This window comes from Stigmatopora argus, chromosome 5 (genome assembly GCF_051989625.1).
Source record: "Stigmatopora argus isolate UIUO_Sarg chromosome 5, RoL_Sarg_1.0, whole genome shotgun sequence".
NCBI lineage: Eukaryota > Metazoa > Chordata > Actinopteri > Syngnathiformes > Syngnathidae > Stigmatopora > Stigmatopora argus.
The window spans coordinates 7167785-7183748 of NC_135391.1; the positions used below are offsets into that span (position 1 = coordinate 7167785).

Consider the following 15964-nt stretch of genomic DNA (forward strand, 5'->3'; position numbering starts at 1 on the left):
GAGTGCAAATGACAATAATAATGGTCATGATGACAAATATGATGATGATCATGACTTGGATTTTCTTACTATTACTTGCATTAACTACAATACAATATTCAATATTTGCCAGAAATATAAATTATAGTATAAATACTATGTGTGCTTTTATTAATGAGACAGCACATGTCTCTTTGTTGAAACTTTTCTGTAGACCCAAGTTGCAGGCAAACTAGCCCCTCCCAATAGGAGGACAGACAACCTCTACTCCATCCACCCGGTCATTCACTGTATGATCCTCCTGCGTGAAATGGAGCTGAATTAGGGGCCCTTCACTTTACGGGCACTTAAAGGCTGAATGCACTGACCGGTGGTTTGTATTGCGTCTCAAGGTTCACGGCTGGACTCACTGGAGAGATGATGTGGAGATCCACGAATTTGCTGGTATGTCTACTGGTCCTGTGTAAGGATGTGACCTCACAGAGCAAGGTAAGAGAAGATGGAATGAAACAAATGACAAATAATACTTCCAAGCAATATGCTATTCCTCTCATATTGTTGTTGTTGTTCCATGAGTCATGTTATTTGTTTTCTTTTTAAACATGCATCAAATTAGATTGGAATAGTTTTTCATTTTGAGGAATTCCTCTAAAATGGGCACATCTAACAAGAAGTCTGCAGTCACTATACCACTTGATTGAATGACCCTTGTTTGTAAAACAGTAATATCTAGCCAACCTTGACAACCTAGGACAAGAGAAAAAGACTAATCAACAATTGTATCCTATTTTATAACTGTCAAGTTGTATCCATATTTCCAATATATAATTTAAGGGGTTATTTCTAATTGAAAACTCAAATGCAAATCTCTATAAAAACAGATTCCAAAGGGCATGCTTTTTGTATAGATTTTAAGCATACTACTGTTTGTTTGCCACTACGAAGTAGTTTATTGAAACAAAATTACTTGTAACGATGGTCATGTGCAGGCTCATACCATGAGGGAGGAGTGTTTACCAAACACGAGGTACAACATCACAAAATCACCCATCTATGCCCAAGTATGGTGCATGACTGTCAGCTCAGAATACAATCAAAAAGGGGGTAGGGAGATTGTTGCAGGGTAAATCTGCCTTACAGAAAGTAAGTAAGGGGTTGTTGTTGATGGATCAGTCCTAATTAGAGGGATAATTCAATTTGAAAAGAAGCTGTATCCAGAGCTTCAGCCATCAGCATCCATTTGGTGTACTGTACTTTAGCAACATGGTGTAGAAGGAAGACTCTTAAAAATAAGAAGTTTCATGAAAAAAATAATTGCTTCTTTTACAGTATAACCACAATTCAATAACTTTGGGAAATATAAGACAATTCAAAATTTATCAAGGCTCTTAAGAGGGCATGAAAATGATGCATTATGTGTTTTGGCTGTGTTGCCTTGAATGAGATTAGAGGAAACAGGGGAACAGCTGGAGGACAAAAAATAAACAACACCAAGTTTTCTACCACACTCCACATCAAGTCACTATAAAAAATCAAATTCTGAACATATTTGCTGTCTGTTTGGGAGCTATAAAGTAAAAATACTGAACTTGCTGAGGAATCTTCTGCTTTAAACTACAACCTGATGGCTTCTCAAATGTAACCAACTACGAACAGGTGGATGTCGTACCTCGAGCCATACGTAAGAAGCAGAATATTGACACCTGGCATTAAGAAAGCTGCAAAAGAATAGGGAAAAAAGGATTGATGGAAGTATTTGTATGCTATCCTTTTATATAAGATGTCATATTCTACATTTCCTCCAATGTCTGTATTTTTGAAGAGTCATCCTCTAAAGCCAAATTGGTACCACAGACAAAAACCAAAAACAAAGCCCTTTCAGAAGAGGCTGGGGGAAATTGAGGGCACCAACCAAATGGCGTGGGAAACACAACGGGCACCTGCTTCGTGTTTTGGTCATAAACAAACCAAAAGACAATCCGTGCGAGGTCAGGGGTGAGTGGCAACAAAAAGGAGCAGTTGCTCAGTGTACTATGTCCAGTGCTTGGCACAGTGGCAAATACTTGGCATCACTAAATGAATTTTACAAGTCTCTTGTTTTTCAGATCACTGCCAAAATTTGCATGAATGGCTGTTTGGGCATTCCACCATTTCACTAAGGGATTGAAACACTGTTGATTTAGAGTAAGCATTCTGAAGTATTGTTGAAAAGAGGACCAACAAAGCGTAATTTATCTTTCACCAGAAGACAATGGCTTTTTTCGCACTACATCCGCAGTAATTAGTGCATCTGTATGCTCAGTGTTAAAAATACACAGCCACACAATTGCAATTTGCCCTCGTATAGATACACTCATTGTGAGTTCACACAACAATTGCAGTTTGCCCTCTTAAAGATACAGTAATTGGGACTTTAGATTTATCAAAAGGGGGGTTAGCAGTGAGTCTTGGTGTTAATCCTGATATGCCAAATGAGGCTGGGGGTTCTGCTTGTAATACCGTCTCAATGCTTGCAAATTCCCAGGCTGACTTCAAGGACTATATCCCACCTCAGGTTATTAGTCAGTCAGTGAACCAAGGAAAATCTGTGCAAATGGCAGATGGCCTGTGCAAAACAGGCAAAATAGTTTTGCCACAGAGATTGTAGAAGATAAACAAATTAACAAACCCTATTCGCTGTTAGATTATATTGAGTTACAGTCTTGTCTTTGTGGAGGTAATAAGAAAAATGCCTATAGGAGCAAGAAAAACACATAGTTGGTTCTTCTATCCCACATGAAAAATCCCATGGCATCTCCTTTTGACATCTTTGTGGATCTTGGAACTGAGCCACTCGGCTCAGTTTGCACAATGCAAATGGGAGTGAGTATGTGAATGAGAAATATTGGGTCATCATTAGACCATCTAGAATAGATTCTAGATATAATCTGCAAGTGCTTAAATTATACATGCATGATTAGACCAATCATTTTGACCTTTTTTTGTCATTTTTATCTTGCAAATCAACCACACCAATTAAATCAATACATATAAAGACATGCTACATTTTAGGAGAGACAGTGGACAAATCCAAATGATCTATAAACATGTACAATGTAAACCATATCCAGCACTGTATATAGACTGTAATTTGAAGTTAGCAATTGTGCAACACGTCCTTGAACTACTTGGTCACTTTAGGCAAAATGTGTTTCATTTATTTTGAATTACCTGCCATATTGGGTTATTTAGGGAGAAATACCTATTTGTAATTCAATTTTTAACTGAGATTACCAGTTCAGTGCTTTATTACGTAGTTATTTGTGTCTGTATTGTTTGACATAACAATGTACTGTGATGAGTAAAGACTTCAGAGTATCTGGACATTCAAAGAGCAGCAGGAATGTAGATATGTACTCCCAAATGCAGTAAGGGCTTGATATACTTTGTGTTTCGCCAATTAGCATCCAAGTGCCGATGACTTGAGTTATAGCTTTGTCTTGGCTATTCTTCTTGAGGATCTGCTTGAAAAAAAAATGTCAGAAAGAAAATTTGGCATGGAATTGAAGTGTTTAATGTCTAGGAAGTGGCACTTTAAATTTATGTTCTTTTAAGTTGAACTGCTGTACTAGTAACTTAGTTAAATGTTATTTCATGGCGAGTTTTGTGGGTAAAGTGGTGCTAAGAAAACACTTTAAACAAAGCTGCACCATGCAGGGGAGCATTTGAGGTTTGACACAGGACAACGCCGCAGCCTGCTCGCCTTTAACGTACCATTGTGCAGCTAATTACTTGCTGGCAAAGCACTAAAGGCTGGACATGCTTGTTTATATGAGCACAGTTATGCATACAAAAGGGCCACACAACTGAAGCACTAAAGCCAGCAAAAGCTTTTAAATGCAGCATCTATTGTATAGCGCATCTTATGTTTTTTTTAACCATGGGTGCAATTGGAGGCTGACTTCATCATTGCCAGAAAGTGTTCTGATAGAACTTGCCGTGGCTCGCATGCTTTTTTTTTTCTTTCCACGCATTATGTCCTGTTCTTTTGACCTAATACTTGATGGCATGAGAGGTTTATGCAAAAGACTAAAGAAGCAAAAGATGAACTTTCATTTGTAGTGTTTCAATTTTAATCTCATAATCGGTGCTGCTAACTCCATCTTCACACCAGAAACTGTCTCCTAAGCGCTCACTCGTAAGCAGAGTTTAAAGATATGGAAGCCACAGGAAGTTTAAAAAAATGTAAAATGGTATTTTTCAAAACAAGTTGCATAATGGAACATAATATCCAAAAAATAATACGGTGATATTGCAGCACTTAATTATATTGCAACTTTACTGCAGGTTAGTCAAACATAAATGTAACATGGTAGTTTTTTCATGGTGTTTTTTTATTTTATTTTTAAAAGGGCATTAATGAAGTTAAAGTGCTGTTGTTGACGAAAAACCTTGAGAACCTACAAGCAAGCAGACCTTTAGGAGTCTAGGTCGAGACCAAGACCCTCCAAATGTGGTCTCGACTCGCGAGAGTCTTGGTCTTTTCTCGTTATAAGTCTGGCTGGTAGGGGATTAAGGGGGGTATATTCTAAGCTTTTTACATTTAATGGACAATAATACCTATTTGAACCACCTGCTGAGGAAGGAGGTTGATAATGTTTCCATTTAAAGGGTGAGTCGTCTGGCCAACAGGGTGACAAAGGCAAAAGAGGTCTGCATGAAACAAAGAAGTTTAAACTGCTAATCCACTCTTGTTTTCATGTGGTTGTAGCATTTGTCAACCTGCTGTGTTTTCACTTGACATGGGTCAGGTTAGGTCTGGTTTTGCACACAGGAGTCCTGCTCTGCTTCAGACATACCCCTCCTCCTCGCTATCCGTACAGTAATGGATGGAAGGCAAGTCACCCCCGCTAAACACCTTCCCCCATCACTCACCCTGCATTCCTTCACTAATGAGCCCCCAACACCACCAATCATCAGCCCCCTCCACTACTTTCTCCGCAAAGTTTGCTGCCAAATAGCAAGTGCAAAGACGAAGCGTCCAACAATTTTGCTACATTTCTTTACATATTTTGTTGCTTTTTTTTAATCAATACTTTAGTTCTCTTTCTTACAAACCAAAAATAAAATATTACAAAATAAAGAATAAGAAATGACCATGAAAAATGCAAATACTGCTATTTCTGCTATAAACAAGTCTTCTTTTTTTTACATGTACGTATTCTTTTTTTCTCTCGCTACAGCTTGTATGCTTTGTAAGAAAATTAAATTGTTAAATAAACATTGCTGTCTTGGCTGTTTCTTTTATATTGAATTGTATGTCATGATTTAAAGGTTTAGATAAAACAAGCACATCTGTCAATGGAAGTATTTTCTTTGTTTTTTTAAGAAAACCAGGGTCCAAAACTTGACATGACAGAGAAAAACGGAAATAACTGAAAAATGGGCACCCAATAATTAGTTCATAACAGCTTTCAGACCAAAGACAACAAAAATTTTGTTCCGCTGTGTTATTATTCGTGCTTGTCATCATGACTGCAAATCAAATCCTAATATTTCCTTAGCTGTGTGGTCTGCCTGCCTGTTTATGACAACATCATCCATTAAATGATCTATTAACTTAAATTGTTGTTCTTGTGCTGCTAAGCTATTTAAAATTTTGACACAGTTGTCACTGTTCAAGATGAATCAAGGAATCTGTTCTTTCATTTGATTGGGTGTGTTCTCTTTGGGCAAACTTTCATGGCTTGTTTTTTTAGTTTTTTGTTTTAAGCAAGCTATCATTCTGGCCTTCTTTGGATAATTTTCCTCCCCTTGCCTTTTTTTGTTCTGTTTAAAAAAATGATAGTTATTCATTATAATACAGCACCAATACAATAGAGTTGAAGGGTGGTAAAACTCACCAATAGGTGAAGGAATAACATACTGATATAGTAAAGTTATCCAAGTATAATCTTTTGTTTTTGTTTTTGTTTTGTTTTGGTGTTTTTCCTATTGGCACGGACTAGAGAGGTTAGTGGCTTAATACTCGGAAATGGCAATCACCATAATTAATTTTGATGTATTTGGACAGTGTACTATACATAAGAGCTTATTATTGAACTAGTAATGCACTGCTGTGGAGGATTACAGTATTGTGTGTATACTTTGGTACTTGTGTTGCATTCCATGATGCTGAATTTAAGTAGTTTCACTTTACAAAAAAAAAAATGGTTTATTCATGCTTTCAGATATTTGGAGAGACGGAGCCTGTCCGCATGGTGTCCGAGGGCTCCGACTGTCGCTGTAAATGCATCATGCGACCTTTGAGCCGGGATGCCTGCATGCGACTACGCAGCGGCAGTGTACGCGTGGAGGATTTTTATACAGTGGAAACAGTCAGCTCGGGATCCGACTGTAAGTGTTCCTGCACTGCCCCACCGTCCTCCCTCAACCCTTGCGAGAATGAGTGGAAGATGGAGAAGCTAAAGAAACAGGCCCCTGAGTTATTAAAGGTCAGTTGATGAAGTTATGCCCCCCCAACACTGAAAATGATTAAATAAAGCAGAGTTTAAGATATCTATGTCGGTAGATGGTCATTACAGCATATTTACTCATAGTAATGTATTTCAGTGCACTTAAGTTGATATATGTGTCAGACTCAGATGTGCAGATTACATTAAATTGTCAAGGCAAAATGATTAACAGTTGTTATGCTTTCATGGGCTCAACCACCAGCTCCAATCTATGGTGGACCTCCTGGAGGGAACACTTTACAGCATGGATCTAATGAAAGTCCATTCATATATTAACAAGGTGGTGTCGCAGATGAACACCCTGGAAGAGGTAGACAATACCCCTTCGTCCCACTATATATATATATCACTGTGACAGCTTTTATGGCTAAAGTATTCCAAATAAGCAAACACTGTGAACACTCGAGTAACTTGGATGTTACATTTTGCAGACAATCAAGACAAACCTAACGCGAGAGAATGATTTTGTCCGTGACAGCATGACGAGCCTCACCAACCAGTTTAAAAGATATGAGAATTACTCCAACATCATGATGAGCATCAAGAAAGAAATCTCCGGTCTCAGTCTACAGCTGCTTCAGAAAGACTCTTCTGACACCAAAGCACAGGTGAGAAAAACTCTGTGAAGTCTCGTTTCGCCATCGTTTCCAATGTTAAGTTGATTGTATATGGTATTGACGTGACCTGAATTTTCCTTTTTCCAGCATAATCATGATGAAAAATCCAAGATGGCCGTGAAGCCGCCTAACAAAAAGCCCCCGGCATCCAAACCACCTCCCAAACCCAAAGAAAAAGTCATAAAGCCCAAGAAGGAGGTCACCAAACCCGTGAAAGCACTGAAGCCTGATCCTACGGCCAAAAGCAAGGTGGTTGGCCACCAGCCAGGTGTGATCCGAGGCATTACTTATTACAAGGCTGCCAAGTCTGATGAGGACGAAGTCAGAGGAGGTGAGACTTTTCATCTTGAAAGTTTCATCTTGCACGTACTTGCGGCCAACGTCACGCACTTCATTGAAAGCAAACCTCCCAGAGCTAAAGCAAACATTGATCGTGGAGTTTATGTTTACTTTTTCCTCCTCCCCTTGTGCAATCATCTGTGCGTGATTCACCGTGAGCGTTGGAAATGATCCAAATGAGTTTTTCCAGCAATTTAATGTGACCCCACTTGACGCTTTGTTGAATCAGCCAGCAGCAGTGCAATTAAGCATTATTTGACAGTCACTCAGAGTAGCAGCTTAAACATTTTCTGAGCATGTTCTGACGATTCAAAACTTAACTACAACACAAGATCCAAGATTTTTTTTCCTTTTTAACTAACCGGTGGAGACCGCGGGTTAGAATGCCGCTGTGCGTTCAGGGAGCAGGAAATCCAAATCTTTTATTGACAAAATACATGGCGCAAATGGAATGCCGTGTCAATGGAGCGCTGCCATGGCCATGACATGCCTCGGCTCCGCTCTTCACAACAATGCCCGGGGACCCTCACCAACACTGAGAAAACATTTCCTGACTCCTTCCAATCCTCTTTAAGTCTAGTTGAGTGAATAGGTATGCTGCGTTTGCACAGGGCACACGCACATAATGCTGTCAGAGCGGGTGTTCTGCCATCAATGTGAGCCTCAAAGTGCTCAGTCATCCCTTTCAAATCATTGAAAACGTTGGCTCCATATTTGTGGTGGCTAACAAAGAGCTGGACCCCTCTTGAAAAGAATACCTTTATTTATCCTCGGGAGGTTAAAGAGCGTTAAATGTCGCAGAGGATATTTCAAACACTTACTCCCATTTTCGATGAAAGCTGCCAAGTGTTTCCAAAGTTGTCTGTTGATGACCACAGTGCTACCACAACAGCTGGGCTTCAACATTTGTTCTGGGGCGTTGTTGGAGCAAGGTTTTAAATCCTGTATAAATTATACCTAAAAAATTCTCATACATTCATTCGGAATTTTCTCTCTCAGTTCATGGAATCGATCGATTGATTCAATGGACAGTTATTCAAGAGCGATGTAAAAGTATCATAACCATTAAAAGAGAATGGAAAGTCTGAAAAAAAACTGTGAATGAAATGTTTAACACATAAATTATACTTCATATTATTTGGAAAATGATTGACCAAACATTTGTGCAAGTAAGATGTGGATTAAGTCAGTATTATGTAAGTATATATTTATACAACCTTACAGCAATAAGTAAGCCCTTCATGTGGATCGTAATGTTCACTTTGTGTTGAATAGGTTGGAAAGAGGTGTTTATTTATTTTAGTGGCAATGGAGGCTGTAATTTGTGGTGCTATATATATATCAGCACTACAAATTATAACTGCCCACGAATGGGATCAACATCGGTCAAAATCCAGCTGGGGATAGTTATTCCAGGACCTCTGCTCCCAATCGCTCGCACCATCTCTAAAAAAGAGAGGGGGGCGGAGAAAATGTTCATATTATACTACACAGTTTTCTAATTTCCATTGCATTTCCCTATCATCATTATAGAACTCTTGTCAATTTGTTGATTGTGTAGTGAGGACAAATACATGACTCGTTTAAATGGAATTAGTCAAGTGCAAAACAGCAACAATTTCAAGTTAATTATGACAAATGTTATGACAGGCCTGAAGAATAAGGACTTCAACTACTTTTTCATTCAAAATTGAGACAGACAAAAAGCACAAAAACAACTCATCAATAATAATAACAGACAGATATTTAAAGACATCACCATAACTTGCCAACATCAAAGTAAAGTAGTCTACAGTACAGCAACCCAAAACATTACCAAGACAGATATCTGCAGCAGGACCGTAATCTGTAATTACTACTTGTTCACATGTTGTCAGGGCCCCAAAATCTGACCAACCAATGTCTCTGCTTCTTCTCAGACAACCTAGCCAAAACATACCCACGTCATCATGTCACCGAAACCCAATCTGAGGATGGCGGAGCTGAAATGGTTCTCGAAACCATGGACATGTCACTTCCACAGGCTACTGCTGCCAATCCATTTCCTGGCAACATAACTCCTCCCACCACTAAAACAGCTGCCATCAATCCAACCACTACCATTGCACCAACCCCTACAATCCCCGCCGGCCAAGGTACAGCAGCGATAGAGAGGCCTGCTCCTACTATTGTTCTGCTGCTGGACAACAGCAACAACAACAGTCGACCCACTCTCCACAGAGCAGGTACGAAAACAAATTGCACAGGTAGATTTGTTGGTTGGAACCAAGCAAAAACCATTTTTCCCCAATATATTTTTACAGGGAAAATCCTTCACTGTGAAGGCACTCTAGCGTCAATCGAACAGCCAGAAAAGCAACACAGTTATGGCCGCAATGAAGGAGCCTGGATGAAGGACCCACTGGCCAAAGATTCGAAGATTTACGTCACAAACTATTACTACGGCAACAATCTGGTGGAGTTTCGCAATCTTGAGAACTTCAAGCAAGGTGTGACTGCCTGGCAATTTTCTCATAACTTCTTAGCATGAATGATGGTGTGATGACTGAAAAGAATAATATTTGAAGCAGAAGACAGCTTTCATTTTTTTAATGCTAAAACGAATTGAGTGTAGTTAAAGTCAGCTACTGTGTAAAAATCAGTTATAGTGTGGTATTTTGGGGGGTAAATAATTTGTAAACAAAAAGCAAAGATGTGGCGACCAACGATTTTAGGATGACTGGCAGCCATGTAGGAGACAAACCCTCAATAACACCAAAACACTGTGAACCAAAACAAGCACTATCTATAAAACACTGACCTTATTGTTATGACTTAACAAGTGATGTGTGATCGAGTGAAAAACAAGCAAAAGAAGCGATAAGAATTATCTTCAAATCTTCTCTTACCTTGCCACCCAGTGTAGAAAGCTGGTGGTACAATGCAAGAAAATTACTCAATTATCAAAAAGGTAAACTAAACCTTTGCATTTTGATATGTTCACAAAGTAATATCTGTATAAATCTGTGTACTTTATACATTCAGTAGTTGTGGGTCATAATTGGTTCTAGACAACCACTGTAAGTTTACTTGCCTAATGCAAACAAAACTTGTTTGTTTTAATGTATCCTTTCTTTTGTCAAGTATTAAAAAATATACATATATTCATGTAAATGATCAAGACTGCAAAAATAATGGATCGTAATTACTGCAGTAATTGCTATTCTCTAACAAGACTGTGCTTGTTTTGAAGTAGTATAATAGGAACATTGGCTGCCCATTAAAACCATAACAATAGGAGCTTGATTGGATGTAAGGTTAATGGAATTAAGCCCGTTCTGTGCAAGCTCTCTGTGAAACTGCTTAGATCTGAGGAATTCATGTCTTGGTTGTTTCATTGCTCCAGAGGGTGGGAAAATCAACTCCGTCTCCATGCACATCAACCGAGGAATTGGATTACACTCTTTAAAAAAGTTAAGATGATCCGCCTTCATAGGATTTGGCTTGTTGATGTAGATGTGTTTGGACAATGGGCTTTCTAAATTCACTTCCATTCAGAGCATCCTGCAGTGAGGTGAGCTCACAGCTGTGTGCGGATGACTAGCTAGCTTGGTGAGTGGCGCTGATGCCTGCTGCTCTCTGACATGTGCTCTGGCCTTCGCTTTGAGCGAGGCCCAGTAGGAAGGGATTAGCGGTGTGGGTTGGCTCTAGTGATGTGGGTGGTTGGGGTGTTCAATGGCACTGTTTTTGTCCTTGAGCTTTTTAGATGATCAAATTTATATCAATCTTCTAGAGGTTGAGAGGTTAGAAGGACTTGTAAGAGGTGATTTCAAAATGACACCAGATGTAGACCATATGTTGGTTCAGAAGTGAATTACTAAACAAACGTTGGCAGTGTCACATGACACAGTGTCTGTAAACAGTCTGGTATTGTACAAACATTGTCATTAGCACCGGAGAGATAACATCATCATACACACAACAGCGAAACATATTAATTACCACAACACATAGGAGGATCATACACTTCCTACACTTCCTGAATCAGTTGACTTTACATTGTGCTCTCAAAATGCTGCACTATATATACAGTGCGAACAAAGGACACACAAAGTGAAGTTCCCACAAATGTGTCCATTTTTGTGCATGCCATGAATGTATCCAATTAGATTTCACATGGGCATTTTGACTTTTGAATTCCCAAGTTTTATTAAGCCACATAATTTGGATCACAGCCCTGTTCAAAAGATTAGATCAAGTGTAGCAATTCCCACAGGTGGTTTCCCATTAAATATGGCAAATTCAACTCAAACATAAAAATATTACATCTTCTTTTAGTAGGTTAATAGTGGATAACAATGCTGTATTGAGGAATCTCACGTGTTTTGTTATAATAAAAACCAGTTTGTTATTCGGTGAAAAGCAACTCACTAAAACAGAAAACTACCAAGGATACCTGCAAAAACATCCTGGATCCAGTTTGTCTGATGCATTATGACTTTGAATCCAAGAGTTGTTCTTCCTATTTGTCTTGTTTTCATGACAAATAGTGGATATGAAACTAATGTGCAATTTTCCTGCCATAGGTCGATGGAGCAATCTTTTCAAACTACCTTACAATTGGATCGGCACAGGTCACGTGGTCTACAATGGAGCCTTCTACTACAATAGAGCCTTCACAAAGAACATTATCAAGTATGACCTGAAGATGCGATACGTGGCTGCCTGGACACTCTTGCATGACGTGGTTTATGAGGACACCACTCCATGGAAATGGAGAGGTCACTCTGATATTGACTTTGCGGTGGATGAAAGTGGACTGTGGGTGATCTATCCCGCCATGGACTACGACTACAACCAACAGGAAGTCATCGTCCTTAGTAAACTTGATCCGGGAGACCTGTCCTTGAAAAAGGAGACAACCTGGAGGACAAGTCTCAAGAGGAACTCTTATGGAAATTGTTTCATCATCTGCGGTGTCTTGTATGCTGTCAATGTGTACAACCAGAAGGAAGGAGAAGTCCGTTATGCTTATGACACCCATACCAACACAGAAGCCACCCCACGTTTGGTCTTTACCAATGAGTACTCATTCACAACGCAAATTGATTATAACCCCAAGGAGAAGGTTTTGTATGCCTGGGACAATGGCCATCAGCTCACATATCGACTCCACTTTGTCGACCAGTGAGAGCAGCGATAAGAACAGTATACAGTAAGTCAACAGCATATACCTGCTGTTATGGACCAGAAGTGCTCAGAATATGATAGCTTCTTTGTCCCAAGAAGACCACTCCCAGTAACAATGCATGCTAATAAACAGCTGACCTCACTATGGACTGGACAGAGACTATGGACATAATCTTACAGGTTGAGTTGAAGGTCAGTAGGCAGAGTTTATGTACGTAGATACAATACACGTATTTTGTTCATCCAAGAAATGTCAGCAGGCTGGCTAACTATTTGAGTTGTTTTATACAGGTAGAGGAAAAACAAATACCATTTTTAACCCTGAAAGAAAGAAAACCTGTCATTTAACCCTTCACATTTGGTTTGATGTTCAGTGCATGAAATACCAGATGCCATGATTTGTCAAAAACATACAGTTTTGTTTCACCTTTAGGAAGAAAATTCTTGTCAGTTTCGTATGAATTGAGTCACAACTGTGGGTTTTTCATCCTATATTAGTTGTTAACCAAAGGTTTTTCCAATGTATTTAATGGATTTCTGACATGAACCACATAAAGGGAATTCAAGGCATGCATTTTCATAGTTTCAACTGCGTCAGAGATTTTTAAGATGAGACTGGAGAGTTGAGAAGCCTTGAGGTAAAGACTAACCACAGCTAAAGGGATAAAGTAAAACGTTTTTACGCGGGCATTAAAAAGCAACCAAAATATGGCCAGTTACAAAGCAAGTACATGCAATTAGGTTGCAAGAATTTTTCATTAAATAATTTCCAATACCAAAAGACAGCAAAATATTGTTTATAAATGAATAAAAAAAACGCTGAACCCCGTGTACAGAATATGCATAGCAGCTCATTGAAAAAGCTGGGTCAGTCCAATACTCTACAGTCCATTTGGGTCATTTTCTATTTTGAGGAATTCAATTTGAGACTGCTGTTGGTATGGCCAATTACAACAGCTACACTCTCGTAGCAATGCTTTGAAATTGAAGCTGTTGTAAGCGTCTTTTAATGGACAACCTCAGTGAAAGCTTCTTCTTACTACCCATGCTGTTTAACTCAACCAATAAGATTATTTCTGCTTTCAGATTGCTTCTCCAGCCGAGAGACAAACATAACAATTGACTTTTATCTTTAAGTCCATCCGATCACAAAGCACTTTGTTCCTAATTCTGCTCCTTTTATTTTATTCCCCACAATGTTTCTTTCTTCTTCTCCTGTGCTATGGTGCATGTGTTATATTAACTAAACATTTTCAAGGAAAGTTTTTTTTCTTTTTTTCTTTCTAATGCCGGAATTCATATGATTGTTACTTTGAGCTTGTTTCCCTTATTTTTGTGTCAGAAAGTGTAGTTGGCTGTAGAGGTTTCAGCTTTTTTTATTACAATATATTGTTGTATTAAACAGACAATTTGACTGTATGGGCAAATAATTAAATTTCTTTATTTGTTGACATTGTAAAGCATCAACAAGCTTGAAGTGACCAATGTGCAAGGTGGACATTAATTATATATACTAACAGCATGCAGTACTTGTTTTTTTTCTCCATGTAATACCCTTTACAAAGTGTACCATAACCTGCAGGATCAGGGGGAAAAATTAGCTTACTGAGTTTTTTCACTGTCCTTTTTTTGTCTTTATCTGCTGTAAAGATGTATTAATTATACTTCAATTTAACTTCAACTATTGCTTCTTCAAAATTAAATGACTTTTTAATGAAGTATGAATAGCTATAGAACGGTTGATGGGTTGTGTAAAAAAATATATATATATATATTCCACTAGGAAACATTCTGAATCATAAAAAATTGACTTTTAAGGCCATCCGGTCCCTTTTAAGAGTATTGCATTATATTTTAGTAAGATTTCAGAATTTTGACACATTTTGCAAGGTGATGTCTTTATTAGTAAATCCATAAACGTGTTCTCAGAATAAAAATATCTGGGGAAAAAAAAAAGAGTCTGCTGTAATCTGACACATGAATCTAGAATGAACCAATAAATGCTGAGTGACAACCAGACCACCTTGTGCACCTCCTGTTGAGGAGATAATGAACTCTGACTCAAATCTCCTGATTTCCAAATAACTGAGTGCATATGAGCTGCTATGTGATGCCGTCGCTTGAGCTTAAATCCAAAGAGCACGGCTGCGGGATTTCTTGGCAGAAGAGTTGAAAATCCCCAAATCCATTTCATGCAACTCACAAGGGAGCCATTGGAATAAATAAAGATCTGAAAAACAGGGGTGGGGAGGCATGTGCTCCCAATTTTATTTTCTATTTATAGATAACATGATACAATGGATTAAATCATCCATTCATTGCTAAGGAACTAATTCAAAGTTGGGATGAGACACGATGGGGATGTCCCTTTAGAACTCTGTCACGGAATGTTGACTTGTCGTGGAACATTCATTCATTTTCTGAACCGCCCAGGGTTGCGGGGGTGCTGGAGCTCATCCCAGCCAACTACGAGCACTGGGCGGGGGACACCCTGAGTCGGTGGCTAGCCAATCGCTGGGCACAAGGACACGGAGGACCATTCACCTTCATACCTACGGGCAATTTTGAGTGTTCAACCAGCCTACCCTGCATGTTTTTGGGATGTGGGAGGAAATCAGAGTGCCACACACTGACGACCGACCTGGGATCGAGTCCAAGACCCCAGAACTGTGCGGGCGACGCGCTAACCACTGGGCCGGGCCGCCCTGTCATGGAACAATGAAGTCCAAACTGGCCGTGTTGATGAACACTGACAAGTCACGTGACCCCCTGCTACCTCAGCCTAAGCGACTCATGTAAAAACAAAAGGTCCACTGTTGCTTAACAGGACTCCACTTGATCTTGCTCACATTTAGCATGGCCTCTTGGTCATCAACATGACCCATCACAACCTCAGAGCGACAAGAACTAAAGCCATTCTTCGCATGTAAACAGCTAGTTCCCAGCAGTGTGGCGGACACAACATATGACATAGAAAAGGCACATGAATAAAAACACAGCAGGCCACTTCCTCAAACAGATTCTTTCAAGAAGAGGTAGTCAGAGGAGACAAGGACAACCTTTCTGTAGAGCCATTCTGTTCAAAACTGTTGGAAAGCTAAAAAGGATGTTGCAGTTGGTTAACCTTCCGTTAATCTCTTTATCCAAAAGCAGTTCCATGCAAAATACAAACAGAGACTATCCGTTTTACTCTAGTCTGATATCCTTACCTCTCTTTGTCAAAGAGAGTTGGCTCACGTTCAAAAATGATGTCTTTTTTTTAGGGGAAAAAAAGCCTTCCTGTGGTTAAGGCCATTGAGCAAAGAGCATAGAAAAGAACATCTTTGTATACTAAAGTGGAGGCCTTTACACATAACAATGAAGAAG

General features: G+C 39.2%; 1 protein-coding gene across 1 annotated transcript; it reads left to right on the top strand.

Annotated features, from left to right (window-relative positions):
• The first annotated feature begins 241 nt into the window (after window positions 1-241).
• Window positions 242-12900, top strand: olfml2a (olfactomedin-like 2A). Its single transcript, XM_077601724.1, has 8 exons — window positions 242-468; window positions 6189-6452; window positions 6676-6783; window positions 6905-7081; window positions 7178-7421; window positions 9349-9654; window positions 9733-9918; window positions 11995-12900. Exons 1-8 carry the CDS (start codon window positions 397-399, stop codon window positions 12597-12599), a joined length of 1962 nt encoding a protein of 653 aa, XP_077457850.1. The 5' UTR covers window positions 242-396; the 3' UTR covers window positions 12600-12900.
• Window positions 12901-15964: the final 3064 nt, after the last annotated feature.

What these genes read in the sequence shown, in the direction of transcription:
- olfml2a (XM_077601724.1), top strand. Translation starts at nt 397, where the DNA reads ATGATGTGGAGATCCACGAATTTGCTGGTATGTCTACTGGTCCTGTGT. An exon ending in AGATGAACACCCTGGAAGAG is followed by an intron (nt 6,784 to 6,904) that starts GTAGACAATACC and finishes TACATTTTGCAG; the next exon opens with ACAATCAAGACAAACCTAAC. An exon ending in ACCCACTCTCCACAGAGCAG is followed by an intron (nt 9,655 to 9,732) that starts GTACGAAAACAA and finishes ATATTTTTACAG; the next exon opens with GGAAAATCCTTCACTGTGAA.